Here is a 19,439-nt window from a genome sequence, read left to right on the forward strand (position 1 = left end):
TATATATATATATATATATATATATATATTAGTATATTTTGGTAGCAGTCTTTCCTGTAGACATATTTTATTAAATATGACCGAAAAAGTAAGATTAATAATTCTAACACGAATTTTCTCAATCTTTCGTACATTATGCTTCACTGTTGGAGGTAAATCAAAAATCACTTCTCCAAAATTCATTTTTATTTCTAGTCTGACGCGACACGGGCGCGTTTCGTAAAACTTATTACATTTTCAAAGACTTCACAAATACACAACTGATTAGAACTTGCATTTCCCTGATTTTATATCTACTTTTGAGTGAGGTGGGAAGGGTGATGTGGCATTACATTTGAGTGAGGTGGGAAGGATGATGTGGCATTAGAGGATATTAATAGGGTATTAAAAGTATCAACACAAGACAGAACACGAAACAATGGATATTGAATAGAAGTGTTTGTAGAAAGCCTATTGGTCCATATTTCTTGATGCTTCTATATTGGAGCGGAGTCTTGAGGTGGGTAGAATATAGTTGTGCAATAATTGGCTGTTGATTGCTGGTGTTGACTTCTTGATGTGTAGTGCCTCGCAAACGTCAAGCCGCCTGCTATCGCTGTATCTATCGATGATTTCTGTGTTGTTTACTAGGATTTCTCTGGCGATGGTTTGGTTATGGGAAGAGATTATATGTTCCTTAATGGAGCCCTGTTGTTTATGCATCGTTAAACGCCTAGAAAGAGATGTTGTTGTCTTGCCTATATACTGGGTTTTTTGGAGCTTACAGTCCCCAAGTGGGCATTTGAAGGCATAGACGACGTTAGTCTCTTTTAAAGCGTTCTGTTTCGTGTCTGGAGAGTTTCTCATGAGTAGGCTGGCCGTTTTTCTGGTTTTATAGTAAATCGTCAGTTGTATCCTCTGATTTTTGTCTGTAGGGATAACGTTTCTATTAACAATATCTTTCAGGACCCTTTCCTCTGTTTTATGAGCTGTGGAAAAGAAGTTCCTGTAAAATAGTCTAATAGGGGGTATAGGTGTTGTGTTAGTTGTCTCTTCAGAGGTTGCATGGCTTTTCACTTTCCTTCTTATGATGTCTTCGATGAAACCATTGGAGAAGCCGTTATTGACTAGAACCTGCCTTACCCTACAGAGTTCTTCGTCGACTTGCTTCCATTCTGAGCTGTGGCTGAGAGCACGGTCGACGTATGCGTTAACAACACTCCTCTTGTACCTGTCAGGGCAGTCGCTGTTGGCATTTAGGCACATTCCTATGTTTGTTTCCTTTGTGTAGACTGCAGTGTGGAAACCTCCGCCCTTTTCCATGACTGTTACATCTAGAAAAGGCAGCTTCCCATCCTTTTCCGTCTCGTAAGTGAAACGCAGCACGGAACTCTGCTCAAATGCCTCCTTCAGCTCCTGCAGATGTCTGACATCAGGTACCTGTGTAAAAATGTCGTCAACATACCTGCAGTATATGGCCGGTTTCAAGTTCATGTCGACTAAGACTTTTTGCTCGATGGTACCCATGTAGAAGTTTGCAAACAGGACACCTAGGGGAGAACCCATAGCGACCCCATCTACTTGCTTATACATATGCCCATCCGGGCTCAAGAAGGGTGCCTCTTTAGTACAAGCTTGGAGTAGTTTCCTCAGAATACTTTCTGGCATGTCAAGAGGAGTACAGGCTGGATCACGATACACTCTGTCGGCTATCATTCCGATTGTCTCGTCCACAGGTACGTTGGTAAACAGCGATTCTACGTCCAACGAGGCTCTTATCCCTGTGGCCCGTGCGCCCCGCAGTAAGTCCACAAATTCCTTTGGAGACCTCAGGCTGAAGGCGCAAGGAACATAAGGAGTCAGCAGGCCGTTGAGTCGCTTTGCCAATCTGTACGTGGGTGTGGGTATCTGGCTAATGATTGGCCGAAGTGGGTTTCCAGGCTTGTGCGTCTTGACATTTCCATACGCATATCCAGGTTTATATTCCCCAATGATCTTTGGCAGGTGGAGTCCGGATTTCTTGGCGTTCACAGTTTCGATCAGTTTGTTGACCTTTGCTTTTAATTCGGCTGTAGTGTCCTTCGTTACCCTTTGGAACTTAGTTTGGTCAGAGAGTATGATGTTCATTTTCGCCAGATATTCGTCTTTTTTAAGAATGACATATATTGGCGACTTGTCACCTCTCCTGACAACTATCTCCTTGTTCTCGCGAAGGCTTTTAGCTGCCGCTCTAAGCTCGGGGGACAGTATGGTGCTTCTGTAGTTGCCTCGATTCTTTCCTCCTTCTGCAATAAGTTCTGCTTGTAAGGTATCTTTGGTAGTGACCTTCTTTTGTGTCTCGAGGTCGAATATGTCGTCCAACAGAATTTCCAACTCCACTTTCCGGCCATTTCACTCGGTCTGGACATAACATGACAGTTTATGCCCAGATTTAGGAGAGTGACTTGGTCCTCAGTGAGGTTAATTCCTGCAAGGTTCAGGAAGCCATCTCTTGGTCGTGGGATTGCCATAGGTCCTCCATATAATGTTGTTAGTTTCTTGATAATCCTTGTTTCAGTGCTGAGGTGACTCCTTATGTTCCTTGCGCCTTCAGCCTGAGGTCTCCAAAGGAATTTGTGGACTTACTGCGGGGCGCACGGGCCACAGGGATAAGAGCCTCGTTGGACGTAGAATCGCTGTTTACCAACGTACCTGTGGACGAGACAATCGGAATGATAGCCGACAGAGTGTATCGTGATCCAGCCTGTACTCCTCTTGACATGCCAGAAAGTATTCTGAGGAAACTACTCCAAGCTTGTACTAAAGAGGCACCCTTCTTGAGCCCGGATGGGCATATGTATAAGCAAGTAGATGGGGTCGCTATGGGTTCTCCCCTAGGTGTCCTGTTTGCAAACTTCTACATGGGTACCATCGAGCAAAAAGTCTTAGTCGACATGAACTTGAAACCGGCCATATACTGCAGGTATGTTGACGACATTTTTACACAGGTACCTGATGTCAGACATCTGCAGGAGCTGAAGGAGGCATTTGAGCAGAGTTCCGTGCTGCGTTTCACTTACGAGACGGAAAAGGATGGGAAGCTGCCTTTTCTAGATGTAACAGTCATGGAAAAGGGCGGAGGTTTCCACACTGCAGTCTACACAAAGGAAACAAACATAGGAATGTGCCTAAATGCCAACAGCGACTGCCCTGACAGGTACAAGAGGAGTGTTGTTAACGCATACGTCGACCGTGCTCTCAGCCACAGCTCAGAATGGAAGCAAGTCGACGAAGAACTCTGTAGGGTAAGGCAGGTTCTAGTCAATAACGGCTTCTCCAATGGTTTCATCGAAGACATCATAAGAAGGAAAGTGAAAAGCCATGCAACCTCTGAAGAGACAACTAACACAACACCTATACCCCCTATTAGACTATTTTACAGGAACTTCTTTTCCACAGCTCATAAAACAGAGGAAAGGGTCCTGAAAGATATTGTTAATAGAAACGTTATCCCTACAGACAAAAATCAGAGGATACAACTGACGATTTACTATAAAACCAGAAAAACGGCCAGCCTACTCATGAGAAACTCTCCAGACACGAAACAGAACGCTTTAAAAGAGACTAACGTCGTCTATGCCTTCAAATGCCCACTTGGGGACTGTAAGCTCCAAAAAACCCAGTATATAGGCAAGACAACAACATCTCTTTCTAGGCGTTTAACGATGCATAAACAACAGGGCTCCATTAAGGAACATATAATCTCTTCCCATAACCAAACCATCGCCAGAGAAATCCTAGTAAACAACACAGAAATCATCGATAGATACAGCGATAGCAGGCGGCTTGACGTTTGCGAGGCACTACACATCAAGAAGTCAACACCAGCAATCAACAGCCAATTATTGCACAACTATATTCTACCCACCTCAAGACTCCGCTCCAATATAGAAGCATCAAGAAATATGGACCAATAGGCTTTCTACAAACACTTCTATTCAATATCCATTGTTTCGTGTTCTGTCTTGTGTTGATACTTTTAATACCCTATTAATATCCTCTAATGCCACATCATCCTTCCCACCTCACTCAAATGTAATGCCACATCACCCTTCCCACCTCACTCAAAAGTAGATATAAAATCAGGGAAATGCAAGTTCTAATCAGTTGTGTATTTGTGAAGTCTTTGAAAATGTAATAAGTTTTACGAAACGCGCCCGTGTCGCGTCAGACTAGAAATAAAAATGAATTTTGGAGAAGTGATTTTTGATTTACCTCCAACAGTGAAGCATAATGTACGAAAGATTGAGAAAATTCGTGTTAGAATTATTAATCTTACTTTTTCGGTCATATTTAATAAAATATATATATATATATATATATATATATATATATATATATATATATATATATATATATATATAATGTATATATTTATATATATTTATATATATATATATGTCGTACCTAATAGCCAGAACGCACTTCTCAGCCAACTATGCATGGCCCAATTTGCCTAATAAGCCAAGTTTTCATGAATTAATGTTTTTTCGACTACCTAACCTACCTAACCTAACCTAACCTAACTTTTTCTGCTACCTAACCTAACCTAAACGATAGAGATAGGTTAGGTTAGGTTAGGTAGGGTTGGTTAGGTTCGGTCATATATCTACGTTAATTTTAACTCCAATAAAAAAAAATTGTCCTCATACATAATGAAATGGGTAGCTTTATCATTTCATAAGAAAAAAATTAGAAAAAATATATTAATACAGGAAAACTTGGCTTATTAGGCAAATCGGGCCTTGCATAGTAGGCTGAGAAGTGCGTTCTGGCTATTAGGTACGACATATGACATATATATATATATATATATATATATATATATATATATATATATATATATATATATATATATATATATATATGCGAACAAGCCTGAATGGTCCCCAGGACTATATGCGACTGAAAACTCACACCCCAGAAGTGACTCGAACCCATACTCCCAGGAGCAACGCAACTGGTATCTACAGGACACCTTAATCCGCTTGACCATCACGACCGAACTAAGGAAGTGATAGCCGAAGCTATTTGAACCACTTCCCCGCCGGCAAGTGATTTGATAAAATGCTATGCCCAAGATAACCATCTGAGTGCCGGCGGGGAAGTGATTCAAATAGCTTCGGCTATCACTTCCTTAGTCCGGTCGTGATGGTCAAGCGGATTAAGGCGTCCTGTAGATACCAGTTGCGTTGCTCCTGGGAGTATGGGTTCGAGTCACTTCTGGGGTGTGAGTTTTCAGTCGCATATAGTCCTGGGGACCATTCAGGCTTGTTCGCATTTGTGTTCCTCACGTGTGCCCCAAAGAATGAGGTGATTTGATAAAATGCTATGCCCAAGATTACCATCCGAGTGCCGGCGGGGAAGTGGTTCAAATAGCTTCGGCTATCACTTCCTTAGTCCGGTCGTGATGGTCAAGCGGATTAACGCATCCTGTAGATACCAGTTGTGTTGCTCCTGGGAGTATGGGTTCGAGTCACTTCTGGGGTGTGAGTTTTCAGTCATATATATATATATATATATATATATATATATATATATATATATATATATATATATATATATATATATATATATATATATATATATATATAGGAAGTGGATCATAGGCATAGTGCAGAAAAAGGAACTGACAAAAGAAGGTCCCCTGCATGGGGACCCTGTGGTAACAAGAACGGGCTGTTGTAACATGAACGGGCTGTTGTAACATGAACACACTGTTGTAACAGGAACGGGCTGTTGTAACATGAACGGGTTGTTGTAACAAGAACGGGTTGTTGTAACATTAACGGGCTGTTGTAACATGAATGTACTGTTGTAACATGAACGGGTTGTTGTAACATTAACGGGCTGTTGTAACATGAATGGACTGTTGTAACAATAACGGGCTGTTGTAACGTGAACGGGCTGTTGTAACATGAACAGGCTGTTGTAACATGAACGGGCTGTTGTAAAAAGAACGGACTGTTGTAACATGAACAGGCTGTTGTAACAAGAACGGACCGTTGTAACAAGAACAGGCTGTTGTAACATAAATGGGCTGTTGTAACGTGAACGGGTTGTTGTAGCGTGAACGGGTTGTTGTAACATGAATGGGCTGTTGTAACGTGAACGGGCTGTTGTAACGTGAACGGGCTGTTGTAACGTGAACGGGCTGTTGTAACGTGAACGGACCATTGTAGCATAAACGGACTGCTGTAACATGAACGGACTGTTGTTATATGAACGGACTGTTGTAATATGAACAGACTGCTGTAACATGAACGGGCTGTTGTAACATGAGCAGGCTGTTGTAACATGAACGGGCTGTTGTAACATGAACGGGCTGTTGTAACATGAGCAGGCTGTTGTAACATGAACGGGCTGTTGTAACATGAACGGGCTGTTGTAACATGAACAGGGTGTTGTAACATGAACGGGCTGTTGTAACGTGAACGGACCATTGTAGCATGAACGGACTGTTGTAACAAGAACGGACTGTTGTAACTTGAACGGGCTGTTGTAACGTGAACGGACCATTGTAGAATGAACGGACTGTTGTAACAAGAACGGACTGTTGTAACATGAACGGGCTGTTGTAACATGAACGGGCTGTTGTAACATGAATAGACTGTTGTAACAAGAACGGGCTGTTGTAACATGAATAGACTGTTGAAATAAGAACGGTCTGTTGTAACAGGAACGGTCTGTTGTAACAGGAACGGGCTGTTGTAACATGAATAGACTGTTGTAACATGAACGGGCTGTTGTAACATGAACGGGCTGTTATAACAAGAACGGGCTGTTGTAACATGAACGGACTGTTGTAACAAGAACGGGCTGTTGTAACATGAACGGGCTGTTGTAACAAGAACGGGCTGTTGTAACAGGAACGGACTGTTGTAACATGAACGGGCTGTTGTAACAAGAACGGGCTGTTGTAACATGAACGGGCTGTTGTAACAAGAACAGGCTGTTGTAACATGAACGGGCTGTTGTAACATGAACGGGCTGTTATAACAAGAACGGGCTGTTGTAACATGAACGGGCTGTTGTAACATGAACGGGCTGTTGTAACATGAACGGACTGTTGTAACATGAACGGACTGTTGTAACAAGAACGGGCTGTTGTAACAAGAACGGGCTGTTGTAACATGAACGGGCTGTTGTAACATGAATAGACTGTTGTAACATGAACGGGCTGTTGTAACATGAATAGACTGTTGTAACATGAACGGGCTGTTGTAACAAGAACGGGGTGTTGTAACATGAACGGGCTGTTGTAACATGAATAGACTGTTGTAACATGAACGGGCTGTTGAAATAAGAACTGTCTGTTGTAACAGGAACGGGCTGTTGTAACAAGAACGGGCTGTTGTAACAGGAACGGACTGTTGTAACATGAACGGGCTGTTGTAACTTGAACGGACTGTTGTAACATGAACGGGCTGCTGTAACAAGAACGGGCTGTTGTAACAGGAACGGACTGTTGTAACATGAACGGGCTGTTGTAACATGAATGGACTGTTGTAACATGAATGGACTGTTGTAACATGAATGGACTGTTGTAACATGAGCAGGCTGTTGTAACAGGAACGGACTGTTGTAACATGAACGGGCTGTTGTAACATGAACGGGCTGTTGTAACATGAATGGACTGTTGTAACATGAATGGACTGTTGTAACATGAATGGACTGTTTTAACATGAGCAGGCTGTTGTAACAGGAACGGACTGTTGTAACATGAACGGGCTGTTGTAACATGAACGGACTGTTGTAACATGAATGGACTGTTGTAACATGAACGGGCTGTTGTAACATGAACGGACTGTTGTAACATGAACGGGCTGCTGTAACAGGAACGGGCTGTTGTAACATGAATGGACTGTTGTAACATGAACGGGCTGTTGTAACATGAATGGACTGTTGTAACATGAATGGACTGTTGTAACATGAATGGACTGTTGTAACATGAACGGGCTGTTGTAACATGAACGGGCTGTTGTAACATGAACGGGCTGTTGTAACATGAACGGACTGTTGTAACATGAACGGGCTGTTGTAACAAGAACGGGCTGTTGTAACGTGAACGGACCATTGTAGCATGAACGGACTGTTGTAACAAGAACGGACTGTTGTAACTTGAACGGGCTGTTGTAACGTGAACGGACCATTGTAGAATGAACGAACTGTTGTAACAAGAACGGACTGTTGTAACATGAACGGGCTGTTGTAACATGAACGGGCTGTTGTAACATGAATAGACTGTTGTAACAAGAACGGGCTGTTGTAACATGAATAGACTGTTGAAATAAGAACGGTCTGTTGTAACAGGAACGGTCTGTTGTAACAGGAACGGGCTGTTGTAACATGAATAGACTGTTGTAACATGAACGGGCTGTTGTAACATGAACGGGCTGTTATAACAAGAACGGGCTGTTGTAACATGAACGGACTGTTGTAACAAGAACGGGCTGTTGTAACATGAACGGGCTGTTGTAACAAGAACGGGCTGTTGTAACAGGAACGGACTGTTGTAACATGAACGGGCTGTTGTAACAAGAACGGGCTGTTGTAACATGAACGGGCTGTTGTAACAAGAACAGGCTGTTGTAACATGAACGGGCTGTTGTAACATGAACGGGCTGTTATAACAAGAACGGGCTGTTGTAACATGAACGGGCTGTTGTAACATGAACGGGCTGTTGTAACATGAACGGACTGTTGTAACATGAACGGACTGTTGTAACAAGAACGGGCTGTTGTAACAAGAACGGGCTGTTGTAACATGAACGGGCTGTTGTAACATGAATAGACTGTTGTAACATGAACGGGCTGTTGTAACATGAATAGACTGTTGTAACATGAACGGGCTGTTGTAACAAGAACGGGCTGTTGTAACATGAACGGGCTGTTGTAACATGAATAGACTGTTGTAACATGAACGGGCTGTTGAAATAAGAACGGTCTGTTGTAACAGGAACGGGCTGTTGTAACAAGAACGGGCTGTTGTAACAGGAACGGACTGTTGTAACATGAACGGGCTGTTGTAACATGAACGGACTGTTGTAACATGAACGGGCTGCTGTAACAAGAACGGGCTGTTGTAACAGGAACGGACTGTTGTAACATGAACGGGCTGTTGTAACATGAATGGACTGTTGTAACATGAATGGACTGTTGTAACATGAATGGACTGTTGTAACATGAGCAGGCTGTTGTAACAGGAACGGACTGTTGTAACATGAACGGGCTGTTGTAACATGAACGGGCTGTTGTAACATGAATGGACTGTTGTAACATGAATGGACTGTTGTAACATGAATGGACTGTTGTAACATGAGCAGGCTGTTGTAACAGGAACGGACTGTTGTAACATGAACGGGCTGTTGTAACATGAACGGACTGTTGTAACATGAATGGACTGTTGTAACATGAACGGGCTGTTGTAACATGAACGGACTGTTGTAACATGAACGGGCTGCTGTAACAGGAACGGGCTGTTGTAACATGAATGGACTGTTGTAACATGAACGGGCTGTTGTAACATGAATGGACTGTTGTAACATGAATGGACTGTTGTAACATGAACGGGCTGTTGTAACATGAACGGGCTGTTGTAACATGAACGGGCTGTTGTAACATGAACGGGCTGTTGTAACATGAACGGACTGTTGTAACATGAACGGGCTGTTGTACCAAGAACGGGCTGTTGTAACATGAACGGGCTGTTGTAACAAGAACAGGCTGTTGTAACATGAACGGGCTGTTGTAACATGAACGGGCTGTTATAACAAGAACGGGCTGTTGTAACATGAACGGGCTGTTGTAAAATGAACGGGCTGTTGTAACATGAACGGACTGTTGTAACATGAATGAACTGTTGTAACATGAACGGACTGTTGTAACAAGAACGGGCTGTTGTAACATGAACGGGCTGTTGTACCATGAATAGACTGTTGTAACATGAACGGGCTGTTGTAACATGAATAGACTGTTGTAACATGAACGGGCTGTTGTACCATGAATAGACTGTTGTAACATGAACGGGCTGTTGTAACATGAATAGACTGTTGTAACATGAACGGGCTGTTGTAACAAGAACGGGCTGTTGTAACATGAACGGGCTGTTGTAACAAGAACGGGCTGTGGTGACATGAACGGGCTGTTGAAATAAGAACGGTCTGTTGTAACAGGAACGGGCTGTTGTAACAAGAACGGGCTGTTGTAACAGGAACGGACTGTTGTAACATGAACGGGCTGTTGTAACATGAACGGACTGTTGTAACATGAACGGGCTGCTGTAACAAGAACGGGCTGTTGTAACAGGAACGGACTGTTGTAACATGAACGGGCTGTTGTAACATGAATGGACTGTTGTAACATGAATGGACTGTTGTAACATGAATGGACTGTTGTAACATGAGCAGGCTGTTGTAACAGGAACGGACTGTTGTAACATGAACGGGCTGTTGTAACATGAACGGGCTGTTGTAACATGAATGGACTGTTGTAACATGAATGGACTGTTGTAACATGAATGGACTGTTGTAACATGAGCAGGCTGTTGTAACAGGAACAGACTGTTGTAACAAGAACGGGCTGTTGTAACGTGAACGGGCTGTTGTAACAAGAACGGGCTGTTGTAACAAGAACGGGCTGTTGTAACAAGAACGGGCTGTTGTAACGTGAACGGGCTGTTGTAACAAGAACGGGCTGTTGTAACAAGAACGGGCTGTTGTAACAAGAACGGGCTGTTGTAACAAGAACGGGCTGTTGTAACATGAACGGGCTGAGACCAAGAGTGACTTGAAAAACAGCAGATGAAGAGGATATATATAACCTCAAAAACAAAAAATTATGTAGAATAACTTACTGAAGTTATACAATGGGATCAAACCCCCGCATCCCTGGACTTCCCGGGTACACCATAGGCTCTAGAAGCGGCTAAAATCTAGTATAGTTGTCGATGTAATTTACGATACTGAAAAACATAGATTAAGCCCCCAAGCAGTCTTGCAAGATGCTTATGTTTCACTACATTAATAGGATACAACATTGAAGTCTGCATGTTAAGTATTCACGTGAGGGGGGGGGGAACAAACGGAAGTATTTCTTTGATCATGCAAGGATGAGTGATGTGAGCAGTGGACATACCCAGGAATAGGTCCACTCACAGCAGCTGCTGGAGCAAGTGTTCCATCAGACCCCCTCTGTGTTACCACTCCTTCTCTCTCCCACTTTAGACACTCCCACCATTTCCAGACACCCTTTTCCCACCCCTCCCCTCCTCACTCACAGACCCTCTTCCTCACACAACACTCCTAATCAACCCTTTTGCAGAGTGAAAAAGATTACATAAAAATATTTCTTACACAGTCCTTTCTCGATCGTCTCTCTACATTGTTTCACCACTTCCTCCTCTCTCTCTCTCTCTCTCCCTTACTCTCTCTCCTTACTCTCTCTCTCTCTCTCTTACTCTCTCACTCTCTCTCTCCCTCTCCGTCTCTCTCAGCAGCACGTCTCAAACCTATCACGCGAGAGGGGAGTGCATTGTGTTAGATACGGTAAGGCGGACCTGTCTCTCTCTGTCGATAACTGAAAACAAAAATGGAGGGAGACGAAGAGAGGAGATATGTGTGAGAAGATAAAGGGAATAGATGGAAAGGAGAGAAGGACACGACACAGATGGAAAAGGAAAAGCAGGGATATTAACAGAGATTGAAGAAGGGGAAGATGAATTAAGAAAACGGGAAAGGAAGATTATAGAAACAATATGGGAAAGGTTGGAACATATTAAGGATGGATAAGGGGAGGACGGACGGCGGCTGAGTGTGAGGGAAGGGCAGGCGAGTATGAGGGTAAGGCGGATGAGTGTGAGTCAAGTTGACTGTCAGTGAAGGGAAGTCAAGTGTGAATGAAGAGAAGTTGAGTGAGAGTGAAAGGAGCTGCACGGCGGAAAAGGGGCTCCTTAGAATGTATGTGAGATCAGATGAGAGTGAGAGGGCGACAAGTGAGAGTAGATACATAAAGGAAGTTGAGTAGGTGAGAGCAGGTGAGAGGGGAAGAGAAGGCATCAGAGAACCATATAAAGAACAGCTGTGAATGAGAAAAACACCCCGCCCTGTGAAAAAAAGAACACCTTTTATTTTTTGCATGTTCGTAATCTGGGCCTGACCCTTCAGTTGGTCCTGGAGTATAACCGGGGAATACTTGGAGTGGGTTCAGCCCGCCCTCAAGACAGCAATGACGTGGTAACTTGATCTATCAGACCGTTGGAGTCGCCTGGAAGCCCATATATCCGGATGACCCGGCACTTCTACAAACCGGATGATCGGGCACTTCTACAATCCGGATGACCCGGCACTTCTACCATCCGGATGATCGGGCACTTCTACAATCCGGATGACCTGGCACTTCTACCATCCGGATGATCGGGCACTTCTACCATCCGGATGATCGGGCACTTCTACCATCCGGATGATCGGGCACTTCTACCATCCGGATGATCGGGCACTTCTACCATCCGGATGATCGGGCACTTCTACCATCCGGATGATCGGGCACTTCTACAATTCGGATAAGGAACTTCTTGCAAGAACTTGTTGATTTGTTTCTTGAGCACATAACAAGGTCTGTGTGAGACCTAGCTATGTCGGTGATGGATACGTGATGAACTGATCGACTTCGTCAGTAATGAAGGCGTGGGACATGGGCGCTCCAGCCTCCTGGGCTGCGTCTAACTGGATCTTTTACCAGTCTTTCGATTGGCTGTCAGGGCCAGAGGGACCACTCACTGTTCTTGACAATGTTTTGGTATCTGGGTGTACAGTCCCTACCAGTACCGGTCCCAAAGCCTAATGTGACTTTAATAACATAAAAACTTAATAATAACTTAATAACAATAATAACTTTAAACGAAGTAATAACTTCCTTTGTTGGTTCTTCCATGTATAGGAAAGTATAGAAATATATCACTATAAAGTGATATATTTAGGAGAAAATCTTTGGAGCAGGGCGGGGATCGAACCTGCGCCCCGGGTCACATCAGGTTTGATTCCACCGCCCTGTTCCAAAAATTTTATCATCAAGTGTTCATATCTGGTAGTTCTCCTTTTGCGCCACAGTGCGGACCCTCGAGGTGTCTGGGGCCTCGATGGGCTTAGGACGAGTTGCATCATGTTAGCAGCCATGCGTTTCTCTCGCTTCTTGATTTGTTGTGATCACTCCAGAGTGTACAGAGGCTGATCTGATCCCTCCAGAGTGCACAGAGACTGATCTGATCACTCCTGAGTGCACAGAGACTGATCTGATCCCTCCAGAGTGCACAGAGGCTGATCTGATCCCTCCAGAGTGCACAGAGGCTGATCTGATCACTCCCGAGTGCGTAGAGATTGGTGACCTCACTGAACGTTAAGCACCATTCTGGCAATCAGGTTTCACTCAACAGGTCTAGTGACCTGACCTGCCCTGTTGATAAGTCACAAAGATTTCACATTCTGCCGCTGGATTTTTTAACATTTTGTTTATATTTTTGCCTTAAAGAGTGAGGTTACTGGGCAGCGCCACTCAGACGTTGGAGTCCTGCGAGGTTAACTTTCCCGTTGGAGAACCAGACGTTGTAATGTTGACTGAACCTGTGAGAGGTATGGCTCGGGTTCCCTGTGTCCGCCTTCAGGTTGTAGCTACAAAAGGTCTGGGTCTGATACTGAGTATATGGGCCTCGTTTCTTGCTGTTTCGAACTCGTTTCTAAGTGTATCTCTTCGTGTTCCATCTCCGTAGGAGCAGCAGCTGAGAGTGAGAGGGGAGGGAGCAGCTGAGAGTGAGAGGGGAGGGAGCAGCTGAGAGTGAGAGGGGAGGGAGCAGCTGAGAGTGAGAGGGGAGGGAGCAGCTGAGAGTGAGAGGGGAGGGAGCAGCTGAGAGTGAGAGGGGAGGGAGCAGCTGAGAGTGAGAGGGGAGGGAGCAGCTGAGAGTGAGAGGGGAGGGAGCAGCTGAGAGTGAGAGGGGAGGGAGCAGCTGAGAGTGAGAGGATTACAATTGAGAGTGAACATCAACACGACTCAGTTTGATATAGCCTAAGCACACACAATTATCACATTCAGGTAAAGGATCTTGCAAATTAAGGCAAGCATCCCAGCTCACCAAGGTTTACCACCGAGGTCACTACAAGATTACTCCTAGTATGGTCTATATATACTCGGCGTGTTTACTCTCAACATTAACATACACAGCGGGTAGTAATAACAGAGAAGCATAAATGCCCAGACAGGCGCACTGTGGAGTAGCAGGGATGTGTCTCTACTTCTGTCGCCTCCAGGTTAAAATATTGAAGTTTGAATGACTGTTGACATGCGATTTAGTAATTACACAATTGGTTAATACTGGTAGTTTACATGAATGGTTAAGTGGAGATTATAACGTATCTGGGTAATATTGGCAAGTTTAAATAAGTTTATCGGAAGCTTAACTCAGCTGCGTTCCTTCTGATGACTTGAATTTTTATTATTCTCTCTCTCTCTCTCTCTCTCTCTCTCTCTCTCTCTCTCTCTCTCTCTCTCTCTCTCTCTCTCTCTCTCTCTCTCTCTCTCTCTCTCTTTGTGATGTGTGAACTATTTGTTGGGTTGTTATAGTCGGCGCTCTTTTTATTAATGACTGAATTTAACTGAAAGGCATTATTACGGAATTGGAAATAACGTCTATGAAAAATTATATTTAGCAAAAATACAGCTTCCATTTAGGAGTCATGTCTCCTACCCTAACCTACCTTAACTTAACCTATCTAATCTAACCTAACTGAAGCCAACCCAAGCTAAGCTAACTTCACTTATCCTAGACTAAACGTAATTTTATGCTATTCAGTCTCACAAAGTAACCATACAAAATATACCTAAATCCATCTTTAAAAGTTGATTTGAACACTTATAATCAATCCCCTATTCTTTAAACACACCATCATACGTGTTAATATGCTGAACTTGTTATATATTCATCAGACTTACTCTTCATATATATTCTTCAGATTTCATATATTCAGACTGAAGGATTTGTTTTTCAGACTGTTCACCTGTTCTATGTTCTTCCCCCGTCACGCCAGAAACGACAGCTAATCCATCAAACCTCCATTAGTTTGAAACACTAAATGCACATCAAAGCAATTAAAATCATCGACCCTTAGTCGTGGATAATAATTTTAATGACAGCAAATTTACGCAACAATGTACGCCGGAGAACAGCGGCGTAAACGCAAGATAGTTCTAGTGACTCAGGATATAGTCAGTAAAGTCATGCACATATGTGACCTTATAGGTCATATGTGAACTTATAGGTCACTTATAGGTGACCCCCTTAAGGTCTCGTAGTAGCCAATGACCACACACTTGTAAACTATCCGTCCAAACTCGCATTTACACGCACTCTTCTGCACACGTTTCAAGCAATAATAATGGTAATAATAGAGCTAATGTTTATTGTACCTATATAACATGATTACTGTATCTAATTATTGACATAATTCAATCTATCATTATCAGTAATGAGTGCTGTTATATCATCTGTCTTTGCCAACATTAATATTATTATCGTAGAGAGCTGGTGAGTCCGCAGACACCTGCCTGCAGACACCTGTCTGTAGACACCTGCCTGCAGACACCTGCCTGCAGACACCTGCCTGCAGACACCTGCCTGCAGACACCTGCCTGCAGACACCTGTCTGTAGACACCTGCCTGCAGACACCTGCCTGTAGACACCTGCCTGTAGACACCTGCCTGCAGACACCTGCCTGCAGACACCTGTCTGTAGACACCTGCCTGCAGACACCTGCCTGCAGACACCTGCCTGCGTACCGTAGGTGCCGGGGCCACACACTTGAGCCAACACAGCCAAGTGTAAATATCTCAGCCAATAGGAAAATATTGTTGAAATATTACTAACATTATTATTTTGATATTATTATGATTATCATGATTATTATTATGTAATTACAATAATAATGAAAATAATAGTAATTGTAATTATTAAATTAGGTGTGTTTAGGCTTGTTGCTGCTTTTCCAGCTTCCTTCCCTGATTCTCCAGCATTAGGTTCCCTCATTCTCTTTGTACTGTTGGAAAGTTAAGGGTCCCAACAGTACATATTTGTATGCTCGACCAAATAGTTGTTGTAAGTACTATTACTATAGAAAGGTGGATTACCATATTGGATCTTACCCACCTGCCCACACTCTCTCTCATCCTCCTACACCCTCCCACATCCTCCCACACCTTCCCACACCCTCCCACACCTTCCCACACCCTCCCACACCCTCCCACACCTTCCCACACCCTCCCACACCCTCCTACACCCTCCCACATCCTCCCACACCTTCCCACACCCTCCTACACCCTCCCACATCCTCCCACACCCTCCCACACCCTCCTACACCCTCCCACATCCTCCCACGCCCTCCTACACCCTCCCACATTCTTCCACATCCTACTCCCCATCTCCCACTTCAATCACAAAACACTACTTAGAACTAAGTGATACTTAGAAACACTGGAATTTTACAAGTACAAACATAAGCTGGAACACTCCATCAGATCAAGAGGTGATTAATGAAAATATTGATGCACATCATCGAACATAACTTCCTTGTCCAGACAATTAATCAAATTGAAATTGAAATACTTTATTCATGAATGTTTGTACAGTTATAGATGAGTTAGTTTACACAAATTTACAGTAAAGTATTTAGCTAAGGGTCTTAATTATAATATAACATGTAATATCTGTAATTATATAATGGATATTCTTGATTTAGATTTAGATTTAGAAGCTACACTTATAAGTGATTATTTAAACCATCACAGTTGACAAATTCAGTCAGAAATATGTTTGCAACAACGTGTACAAATCATTACAATAACGGTTGAACTAAACAGGTGTACAGTTGTCTAATTCATTACAATAATGACAACTAAACCGGTGTACAGCTGTTTAAATGAAACTGCATTTCTGGCATCAAGTGAGAGACATTCAGCTTTCAAGGTGATATATATATATATATATATATATATATATATATATATATATATATATATATATATATATATATATATATATATATATATATATATATATTTCACAAATAAAGTGTAGCTTACCATTAGAGCAGTAATACAGATATTAACATACCTTATATCACAAAAGCAGGATGATGAAAAGACAATTGAAAAAACTAACATAACTTAGAACTTCACGAAGGTATACTTTCACGCCCTCAGCATTATCCATCAACGGAGTCTAGGGTTATCCTGGATAAAAAAAAATCACTCCCAACACACAGTTCATACAACATATTGGGCTGGACAGTCTCGCTTCTTGCAGGTCGGCGTTCAATCCCCGACCGTCCAAATGGTTGCGCTCCATTCCTTTCCCCCTTTCCATCCCAAATCCATATCCTCACCCCTTCTCAGTGCTATAGTGGTAATTACTCGGCGCTTTCTCCTGATGGTTCCTTCCGTCATGCAAAATAGATCTGACTTCAAGAGGACTGAACATGTCAGTCAGTTAGCCATCTCTTTGTGACAGTAGTTCCTTCACAACTCCAAATATCCAGCTGGGGATATATTTCAGACAAAAGGATATCCTTCGAATTATTTCAGACAAAAGGATATCCTTCGTTTGTGAATTATTTCTTTAGGTGCATGTCACCATGCGCGACGAACCTAATGCACAACGGATATTTTGCTGATAATTTATTTTTTAGTAATTTTCATCACACTTTTTATTGAAAATGACGTTTTCTTTTAGGGGGGGGGGGGGGGGAGCATGTGAGTGTGTGCGTGTACGGACTCGAGCGGTGATTGTTTTATTTATTTTCTTCATTTATTATGCGTCCCATACCCCTCCTGTGGGCGGCAGTAGCCTAGTTATAAAGGAACAATTTATGGTGAACTGTGAAGCAAAATCCAACCTTATAGCCTAACTAAAAACGTACAAACCGGAGCATTCCACCTAACTTACTGAGTTCCATACTTAGAAAACTTTAATATTTGTGAGCCGTTACTTTTCTTAATTAATAGTGTGCATTTGTCAAGTTGGTTACAGTAACGTAAAAAACGCGACCTATTAGATGAGGACGGACTGGACCAAAAACCACACAGTAAAAAATACGGTGAGGTATATATCCGTGACACGAACCATGCCAAGTTCGACATGAACCATGTCAAGTTTGTCACGAACCATGCCAAGCTTGACACAAACCATGCCATGACATGCTTGACATGGTTCGTGACACGAACCATACCAAGCTTACACGATCCATACCAAGCTTGACACGAACCATACCAAGCTTGACACGAACCATACCAAGCTTGACACGAACCATACCAAGCTTACACGAACCATACCAAGCTTGACACGAACATTACAAGCTTGACACGAACCATACCAAGCTTGACACGAACCATACCAAGCTTGACACAAACCATTCCAAGCTTGACACGAACCATACCAAGCTTGACACGAACCATACCAAGCTTGACACGAACCATACCAAGCTTGACACAAACCATACCAAGTTTGACACGAACCATATCAAGCTTGACACGAACCATACCAAGCTTGACACAAACCATACCAAGTTTGACACGAACCATATCAAGCTTGACACGAACCATACCAAGCTTGACACGAACCATACCAAGCTTACACGAACCATACCAAGCTTGACACGAACCATACCAAGCTTGACACGAACCATACCAAGCTTGACACGAACCATTACAAGCTTGACACGAACCATACCAAGCTTGACACGAACCATACCAAGCTTGACACAAACCATTCCAAGCTTGACACGAACCATACCAAGCTTGACACGAACCATACCAAGCTTGACACGAACCATACCAAGCTTGACACAAATCATACCAAGTTTGACACGAACCATATCAAGCTTGACACGAACCATACCAAGCTTGACACAAACCATACCAAGTTTGACACGAACCATATCAAGATTGACACGAACCATACCAAGCTTGACACAAACCATACCAAGTTTGACACGATCCATACCAAGCTTGACACGAACCATACCAAGCTTGACACAAACCATACCAAGTTTGACACGATCCATACCAAGCTTGACACGAACCATACCAAGCTTGACACGAACCATTACAAACTTGACACGAACCATACCAAGCTTGACACGAACCATTACAAACTTGACACGATCTATGCCAAGCTTGACAAAAGTTGGCAGTAAATATATTGGCAATTATGCCCTTTTGTAAAGCGGTAGATAATTATTATTTTCATTGTAATCTTTAATTAGTTTTATGTGTCCGATAAGTATTTTTATAATGCAAAATCGACTTGAATAATCTTTGAAGTAAGCTTTTAAGATGATTATTGTTCATAACCCAGGATGAATAATATGAGTGGACGAATAAT

General features: G+C 42.9%; 1 protein-coding gene across 1 annotated transcript; it reads right to left on the bottom strand.

Moving 5' to 3' along the window:
• Positions 1-18,373: 18,373 nt before the first annotated feature.
• On the bottom strand, positions 18,374-19,203 carry LOC138354544 (uncharacterized). The gene is made up of 2 exons (XM_069308907.1): positions 18,691-19,203; positions 18,374-18,601 (listed from the first exon to the last, which is right to left on the bottom strand). Exons 1-2 carry the CDS (start codon positions 19,201-19,203, stop codon positions 18,374-18,376), a joined length of 741 nt encoding a protein of 246 aa, XP_069165008.1.
• Positions 19,204-19,439: the final 236 nt, after the last annotated feature.

This window comes from Procambarus clarkii, chromosome 63 (assembly GCF_040958095.1).
Source record: "Procambarus clarkii isolate CNS0578487 chromosome 63, FALCON_Pclarkii_2.0, whole genome shotgun sequence".
Lineage (NCBI taxonomy): Eukaryota > Metazoa > Arthropoda > Malacostraca > Decapoda > Cambaridae > Procambarus > Procambarus clarkii.

Coding starts and splice junctions, on each gene's coding strand:
- LOC138354544 (XM_069308907.1), bottom strand. CDS start 19,203: ATGGTTCGTGTCAAGCTTGGTATGGTTCGTGTCAAGTTTGTAATGGTT. Junction 18,602..18,690: donor TCAAGCTTGGTATGGTTCGT/GTAAGCTTGGTA, acceptor GTTTGTGTCAAG/CTTGGTATGGTTCGTGTCAA.